The sequence below is a fragment of the Carlito syrichta genome, unplaced genomic scaffold, assembly GCF_000164805.1.
Source record: "Carlito syrichta isolate Samal-C Ts95f unplaced genomic scaffold, Tarsius_syrichta-2.0.1 Scaffold314793, whole genome shotgun sequence".
In the NCBI taxonomy this organism is placed as follows: domain Eukaryota; kingdom Metazoa; phylum Chordata; class Mammalia; order Primates; family Tarsiidae; genus Carlito; species Carlito syrichta.
The window spans coordinates 296852-305372 of NW_007258889.1; the positions used below are offsets into that span (position 1 = coordinate 296852).

Below are 8521 nucleotides of genomic sequence, written 5' to 3' on the forward strand. Positions count from 1 at the left end.
GAGCCACGGAGCCCAGCTTTTTTTTTTAGAGACAGGGTCTCGCTCTGTCACTCAGTCTGGAGGGCAGTGGCATGATCACTGCTCTCCAAAGCCTTGACCTCCTGGGCTCAGGCAATCCTTCTGCCTCAGCCTCCCATGTAGCTGGGACTACAGGCATTCACCACCAAGCCTGGCCGATTTTTAAATTTCCTCTGTAGAGATGAAGTCTCACTCTGTTGCCTGAGCTGGTCTCCCATTCCTGGGCTCAGGCAATCCTCCTGCCTAGCCTCCCAAAGTTATAGGATTACAGGAGTGAGACAATGCATCTGACCCAGTTTCTTTCTCTTTTTTTTCTTTTTTGAGAGGATCACAAAACAGCAATTTTTCCACTCCACTCTGTCACCAAGGCTAGAGTGCAGTGGCACAATCACAGCTCACCACAACCTTGATCTCCTGGGCTCAGGAGATCCGGATTCCACCTCAGCCTCTGGGACTTCAGGCATGAACCACTATGCCTGGCTAATTTAAAGAAATTTTTTGTAGAGATGAGGTCTTGCTATGTTACCCGGACTGGTCTTGAACTCCTGGGCTCAAACAATTCTCCCACCTCGGCCTCCCAAAGTGCTGGGATGACAGGTGTGAGCCACCATGCCTGGCCCCAGATCCTTTATACCTTGCAACTCTGCAATACTATGAGCAGAGCTTCTCAGTGCTTCTCAGAGCTCAGCACTCAGTATCGACATGAGCACTTGAGCGGCCTTATTAACTGCAGTCCTGAGTCAGGGCCTGCAAGGGCCTGGAGCTCTGCATTTTTTTTTTTTTTTTTAATTCCTCATTTAAAAATTTTCTTTTTTTTTTTTTTGAGTTGGAGTCTCACTCTGTCGCCCAGACTGGAGTGCAGTGGCCGCTCCCGGCCACCGCAGCCTCGACCTATTGGACTCTGGCGATCCTTCCGCCTCAGCCTTCCAAGTAGCTGGAACTACAGGCGTGCACTACCATGCCCAGCTGATTTTTTGATTTATTGTAGAGATGAGTTCTCACCAAGTTGCCCAGGCGGATCTTGAATTCGTGGGCTCAGGCAATCTAGTCACCTTAGCCTCCCAAAGGCACGGGATTACAGGCTGAGCCACCGAGCCCGGCTAGTTTTTAAATTTTTTGAGTTGGAGTCTCACTCTATCACCCAGGCTGGAGTGCAATGGCACGTTCACGGCCATCCTGGCAATGACCTGCTGGGCTCAGGTGATCCTTCCGCCTCAGCCTTCCAAGTAGCCAGAACTACAGGCATGTGCTACCGTGCCCGGCTAAGTTTTTGATTTATTGTAGAGACAAGGTCTCACCAAGTTGCCCAGGCTGGTCTTGAACTCCTGGGCTCAGGCAATCCTCTTGCCTTGGCCTCCCAAAGTGCTGGGATTACAGGCTTGAGCCACCGCTCCCGTCCAGGGCTCTGCATTTCTAGCTAGCTCCTGGGCAATGCTGCTGGCCCTTGGAGCACATTTCTTTTTCTTTTATTTTTTTTTTTGAGTTGGAGTCTCACTGTCACTCAGGTTGGAGTGCAGTGGCACAACCACTACAGCCTTGACCTGCTGGGCTCAGGCGGTCCTTCTGCCCCAGCCTTCCAAGTAGCTGGAACCCTAGGAGTGTGCCACCAAGCCCAGCTAATTTTTTGATTTATTAGAGAGACAAGGTCTCACCAAATTGCCCAGGTTGGTCTCAAACCCTTGGACTCAGGCAGTCCTGTCACCTCTACCTCCCCAAGGGCTAGGATTACAGGCATGAGCCACCGCTTCCATCCAGAGCACATTTCTTATGCTGGGTGCCCACATGACAAGGTGGCTTTACATGAATGGGCTGACTGTGTCATCCCCACAGATATGTCTAGCCCTAGAGAGGCAGAGAGGTCTAGCGGCCACCAGAAAGAGGGACCTGTCACTTCGGCTTACAGCCCAGAGCCTAGTGACTTGGCCACTTTGAGATGCAAGAAGGTTGGGAGGCGTGGAACCACCCTCCTAATGGCCATGTGTCCCCCTAACTTAAGAGGGTTCTGAAGACACAGAGCAGAGAGGATTCTGGGGGATACTTGGTCTCTGCCATAGGCTCTTGTGTGAGCTGTGTGAAGGGGCAAGCCCTTCTTCTCCAAAAACTGCCTGGGTGGGGATGAGGTGCGTGTCACTTACCCACTGGGCAGGTAAGTGAGGGTGGGCCAGGTGGTGAGGGCCAAAGGACAGGGATATAGGGAGTATGTGTGTGGTGTGTGGTGTGTGTATGTGTGAATATGTGTGTGAGTGTGTAGAAACAAGGAAAGTTTGCAGAGCCATGGTGACACCAGGTGCCATGTCACTGAGGAGGACATCACAGACTAGGGTTCCACTAGCTACATATTTTTTATTTAAAAAAAAAAAGATGGAAGGCTGAGGTGGAAGGATCGCCGGAGCCCAACAGGTCGAGGCTGCGGTGGCCGGGAGCGGCCACTGCACTCCAGTCTGGACGACAGAGTGAGACTCCAACTCAAAAAAAAAAAAAAAGAAAAGCAAAAAAAAAAAACCCAAAAAAAAAAAAAAGAAATCTGATAAAACCTACAGCACCAGTATTCCCAGGCAGACTCCCATCCAAGTACTAACCAGGCCCAACCCTGCTTAGCTGCCAAGATCAGATGAGACCGGGTGCGTTCAAGGTGGTCTGACCATAGACTACATTTTGTTTTATTATTATTTTTATTTTGATCACCCTACAAGTGGCACCAAGGCAGAAGGCTTTGGGGACAACCAGAACAAAGACTGCTATTTTTTTTCTTTAGTCAAGTCTCACACTGTCACAGGCTGGAGTGCAGTGGCACGCTCACCGCCATTGCAGCCTTGACCTGCTGGGCTCAGGCAGTCCTTCTGCCTCAGCCTCCTGAGTAGCTGGGACTACAGGCACATGCCATCATGCCCAGCTAATGTGCTTATTGTAGAGACAAAGTCTTACCAAGTTGCCTGGACTGATCTCGAATACCTGGGCTCAGGCAATCCTCTCTCCTCTGCCTCCCAGAGTGCTAGGATTACAGGTGTGAGCTACTGCACTTGGCCACAAAGACTTCCTGATAATCAGGGAATCAAGCAAGATCATGGTGCCTGTGGGTGAGAGAGAATGGGAGTAAAATTCAGGGCACGGGAACTGGTGGACTGTTCTGGAATGGAGTGTCATTTATGTTTATTTCTTTTGAACTGAAGTCTCACTGTCACCCAGGTTGGAGTGCAGTGGCACGCTCACGACCAGCCCAGTGTCAACCCGGTGGGCTTTGGTGCTTTGCGTGCTACCACGCCCGGCTAAATTTTGATTTATTGTAGAGATGAGGTCTTGCCAAGTTGCCTGGGTTGGTCTTGAACCCACAGGCTCAGGCAATCCACTCGCCTTGGCCTCCCAAAGCCTGGGAGTACAGGCTTGAGCCACTGTGCCCGGCCTAGAGTGCCATTTTAGCAGGGGCTATTACAGTTAGCCATGAGGACCCACAGATCCTACAGAATAGAGGACATGGGCTGGGTGTGGCCTCATTCTCTAGAACCTTCCTGAAATATCCTGTGTCTGGCTTGGGAGATAGAAAGGCTGACAGGAGAGGGAGGGAAAGAAACCTGGAGCTGGAAAACTGGGATCCTCCAGAGGCTCAAAAATGCCCCTGACTGCTGCCCCTCTTCTTGCCAGGCAACCATTGGCCTGATACGGAATCTGGCCCTGTGCCCAGCCAACCACGCCTCGCTGCAGGAGGCCGCCGTCATCCCTCGCCTTGTGCAGCTGCTGGTCAAGGCCCACCAGGATGCCCAGCGCCACGTGGCAGCAGGCACACAGCAGCCCTACACGGTGAGGAGCCGGGGTGCTGCAGCAGTCCTCCCAGAAACTGGGTGCTGTGTGTGTGTGCACGTGTGTGTACATGTGTGAGTGGATATGTACACACGCATATGTGTGAATGTGTACATGCATGTACACACGTATGTGGATGTGAATGGGGAGGTGGGTTGGATGGATGCCAGTGGCCTTTGCCAGGGTGTCGTGGTAGGCGGGGCGGTGGCCACGCCCCCAGGCCACCCGTTCTCATGCCTTGCCTCACGCCTTGCTAGGATGGTGTGAGGATGGAGGAGATTGTGGAGGGCTGCACTGGGGCCCTGCATATCCTCGCTCGGGACCCCATGAACCGCATGGAGATCTTCCGGCTCAACACCATCCCCCTGTTTGTGCAGGTGTGTCTGGGGCCGGGGCTGGGGAGGGTCTGCCCACTGCTCCTTCAGCAATGTTGGAGGAAGTGGCCACACTGGGAATGTCATGTGCAAAGCCCTGGGTGGGGATGGCTTTCCGAGCTCCAGAGCTGGGAGGGGGATCAAAGATGGAAAAATATGTTGAGATTCAACCACATTAACATTAAAACCAGCCAGGCTCGGTGGCTCAGCCTGTAACCCTGCACTTTGGGAGGCTGAGGTGCATGGATTGCCTGAGCCCATGGGTTCGAGACCCGCCTGGGCAACCTGGGGAGACCTTATCTCTTCAATAAATCAAAAAATTAGCCGGGCGTGGTAGTGTGTGCTTGTAGTTCCGGCTACTTGGAAGGCTGAGGCGGAAGGATCACCAGAGCCCAGCAGGTCGAGGCTGTGGTGGCCAGGAGCGTGCCACTGCACTTCAGTCTGGGCGACAGAGTGAGGCTCCAACTCAAAAAAAAAAAAAAGCACTAAAACCATCTGTATGTCAGAAAAACAAAAAGTGTTAAAAAGTAGCCAGCGGACTGGACGTGGTGGCTCACGCCTATAATCCCAGCACTTTGGGAGGCTGAGGCGGGAGGGTTGCTTGAGGCCAGGAGTTTGAGACAAGTCTAGGCAACATAGCAAGACCTCATCTCTACAAAAAGTCGAAAAGATAGCCGGGCATGCATGTGTCTAGTCCCAGCTACTCAGGAGGCTGAGCCTGAAGGATCTCCTGAGCCCAGGAGGTCGAGGCTGCAGTGAACTGTGATCGTGCCACTGCTCTCCAGCCTGGGCAACAAAGTGAGACCCTGTCTAAAAACAAAAATACTACATCCAGTAGTTAGATGTGGGTCAAAGTAGTTCCAGGCGACTGAGAATCAGACAGTGCTTTACCCAGGGGTCTAAGGAGATGGCATCCCCATTGGAGTCCGCTTTCCACTTCAGATGGGCACAGGGTCAAAGTGGGCGGGGCTGTGGGGGTGTGCTGCCAGCCTGCCTCCCCCTCCCCCGCCCGCTGGGTCCCCTCCCCACCAGCTCCTGTACTCATCCATGGAGAACATCCAGCGTGTGGCTGCTGGCGTGCTGTGCGAGCTGGCCCAGGACAAGGAGGCAGCTGATGCCATTGATGCGGAGGGGGCCTCGGCCCCACTCATGGAGCTGCTGCACTCCCGCAATGAGGGCACTGGTGAGCAGGGGATGGGCGGAGGCCAGGCCCTGCTCCTCCAGCCACAGTGGGGGCTGGTGTCTGATGGTGGAGGTAGACATCTGACAGTGGAGGCAAGCATCTGACTGTAGAAGCATGTGTCCAGTGGTGGGAACAGGTGTCTGACAGCGGAAGCAGGTGTCTGACGGTGCTGGTAGGCATCTGATGCGGTCTCTCCTTTCCTCTCTGCCCAGCCACCTACGCTGCTGCTGTCCTGTTCCGCATCTCCGAGGACAAAAACCCAGACTACCGGAAGCGCGTGTCTGTGGAGCTCACCAACTCCCTCTTCAAGCACGACCCGGCTGCCTGGGAGGCTGTAAGTATCCTAGGTTGGATGGCAACATATGGTTGTGCAAAGTTGCACACTGCACAATGGCATAATTTTAGGGGGGCTCTTCCCATACTGTTGACTTCATAGTTTTTTAAAAATTATTTTTATTTTATTTTATTTTATTTTTAGTCTGAATCTCATTCTGTCACTCAGGCCGAAGTACAATGGCATGCTCATGGCCACCGCACCCTCGACCTGCTGGGCTCCGGCGATCCTTCCGCCTCAGCCTTCCGAGTAGCCGGAACTATAGGCGTGTGTTACCACACCTAGCTAATTTTTTTGATTTATTGTAGAGATGAGGTCTCGCCAAGTTGCCTGGGCGGTCTCGAATCTGCAGGCTCAGGCAATCCACTCACCTCAGCCTCCCAAAGTGCTGGGATTACAGGCTGAGCCACCTACTTTTAATTTTTTTGAGACATGGATTCTCTCTGTCACCCAGGCTGGAGTATAATGCCATAATCATAGCTCACTGCAGCCTCAACCTCCCGGGTTCAAGCAATCCTCCTGCCTCAGCCTCCCAAGGAGCTGAACTACAGGCATGCACCATCATGCCTGGCTCATTTTATTTTATTTTATTTATTTTTATTTTTATTTTTTTGAGTTGGAGTCTCACTCTGTTGCCCAGACTGGAGTGCAGTGGCTGCTCCTGGCCACCGCAGTCTTGACCTGCTGGGCCCTGGCGATCCTTCTGCCTCAGCCTTCCAAGTAGCTGGAATTACAGGCACACGCTACCCTGCTTGGCTGATTTTTTGATTTATTGTAGAGATGAGGTCTCGCCTGCCCAGGCGGGTCTTGAGCTCGCGGGCTCAGGCAATCCACTCACCTCAGCCTCCCAAAGGCGCGGGATTACAGGCTGAGCCACCGGACCTGGCTCATTTTAAAATATTTGTAGAGACAAGGTCTCACTGTAGTTCTCTGGCTGGTTTCAAACTCCTGGCCTGAAGCGATCCTCCTAACAGCCTCCTAAAGTGCTGGAATTACAGCGTGAATCACCACGCCCAGCCAGAAGCTGCACTTTCAGACTTTCCCCACTGTTTCTCTCTTCCTCAGGCCCAGAGCATGATCCCAATCAACGAGCCCTATGCGGATGGTAAGTGTGTTCAGGGCTTTTAGGACCCTGGGGAACCTGGGGAACCTGGGCCGTGTGTGTGTGTGTGTGTGTGTGTGTATGATGGGGCGACATCATGTCTCCAGGGCCTGAGGACCTCTGTCTGGCACCCACGTGTGCCCCTGTCTAGACTCCCTGGCATGGGGGCTGGGAGTGGAGGTCAGGCCTGCCCCAGGTGGGCAGGGGCTAGGAGATGGCCAAGGGCTATCCAGAGGGCCCTGGCAGCAGACTCCTAGCCTGAGCCCCCCTTCTCGTCCCCAGACATGGACGCCACCTACCGCCCCATGTACTCCAGCGATGTGCCCCTGGACCCCATGGAAATGCACATAGACATGGACGGGGACTACCCCATGGACACCTACAGTGATGGCCTCAGGCCCCCCTATCCCACCGCGGATCACATGCTGGCCTAGGCGCTCCGCTCCGGTACGGCGCCCCCTCTCAGCTCCTCTGATCGAAGCCCTCCCATTTCCCCTGGCTCCTTTTGGGGGGCCCTTTGCTTCTGAGCTTCCCCAAACACCGGGTGTCCTGGCCCGCCTCGTGTTTTTGCTCGGGCTGGGGAGTCCTGCCCCCGCGGACCCTTCCTGCTGGGGGTGATGGCCGGTGACCTGGGAGTAGCTGCTCTTCTGGGGATGCAGGTCCAGCTGAGCCGCTGACACCCCTGTCTGCCCGCAGGTGCGGTTCCTCCTCGGAGAGTCTCCAAGCAGGCGATGAGGCGAGACGGAAAAGTGCCTGAGCTGGGGGCGGGGCCGCTACGTCCCGAGCCCCGCCCCCCAGGTCCTCTGCGGGGTCTTTCTTGGGATCATGTGCTCCTGCTTTCTGTCCCCGGCAAGCGTCCAGGGCCCGCCCCCCTCTTCGCCCCCATGGCCCCGCCACTGAAGCTTCAGACCCCAGCGCCCACTCTGTGTCCCCAGCACCCCCGCCCCGCCTGCCCGTCTCCAGCTGCCCGGGCCCCGCAGGTTTGCGGTTACTTCTCTGGGGCTTTTTCTCCCCCAACTCCACTGACCAACTGCCCTGAGCCCCCGGGGTCTTCAGGACTAGGGTCAAGGCCCCAGGCCCTCAAATCCAAAGTTTCTCCTAAGTCCAGGGACTGTCCAGGGCAGCTGGGAGATGGGGGTGAGCCCGGTGCCCCGGCCTCTCCCTCCAGGAAGCTCGGTTAGTTTCATCACCCCCTCCCCGAAGCTCTAGGAACAGCTTCCTCAGCCCCTGTCTCCCCTCACAACTGTCCAGCTAACCTTGAGAAGTGCTCTTGGCTGACCCTCTGGTGTGCGGTGAGGGGCTCTCTCTCCCCCTTCCTGTTTCAGATCCCCGCACCCCCAGGGTGTAGGGGGCGGGGCAGTCCTAGCAGAGAGGTTTTATTATCGCTTTATGTTTTTGGTTATTGGTTTTTTTGTATAGACCAAAGCAAAGCAAATAAAAAGAACACATACCATTCGACGGGCGCCATTTGGGGGAAGGGGAAGGGAGGGGCTCTCTTTGCTGCCTGCACTATTCTTGCTTGGTCCTGGGGAGATAGGTGCCTGTGGGAGCTGGAGTCACCTTAATCATGCTGGTGCTTGTAAGGATGGGAGGGTGAAGAGATAATGGGGTGGGGGTTTTCCCCTTCAGGGATGCCAGACCTTATTCCTCCCTTAAATGGGAACCTCCTTGACCACCTCAGCCTCCAACCCTGCTCCCGGCTAGCTTTCGTGTAC

General features: G+C 54.7%; 1 protein-coding gene across 2 annotated transcripts in view; it reads left to right on the top strand.

The window, feature by feature from the left end:
• Positions 1-8251, top strand: part of JUP (junction plakoglobin) — a 29388-nt gene extending 21137 nt beyond the window's left edge. The window contains exons 9-15 of one of the 2 annotated variants that reach the window (XM_021719533.1): positions 3658-3813; positions 4071-4190; positions 5220-5370; positions 5583-5704; positions 6770-6809; positions 7089-7253; positions 7503-7541. In XM_021719533.1, the coding sequence (XP_021575208.1) occupies positions 3658-3813; positions 4071-4190; positions 5220-5370; positions 5583-5704; positions 6770-6809; positions 7089-7240 (741 nt within the window). In that variant the 3' untranslated portion in view covers positions 7241-7253; positions 7503-7541. Of the gene's footprint in view, positions 1-3657; positions 3814-4070; positions 4191-5219; positions 5371-5582; positions 5705-6769; positions 6810-7088 lie in introns of both variants that reach the window. The other variant, XM_021719534.1, reaches the window with a different exon arrangement.
• The last annotated feature ends 270 nt before the right edge of the window (positions 8252-8521 follow it).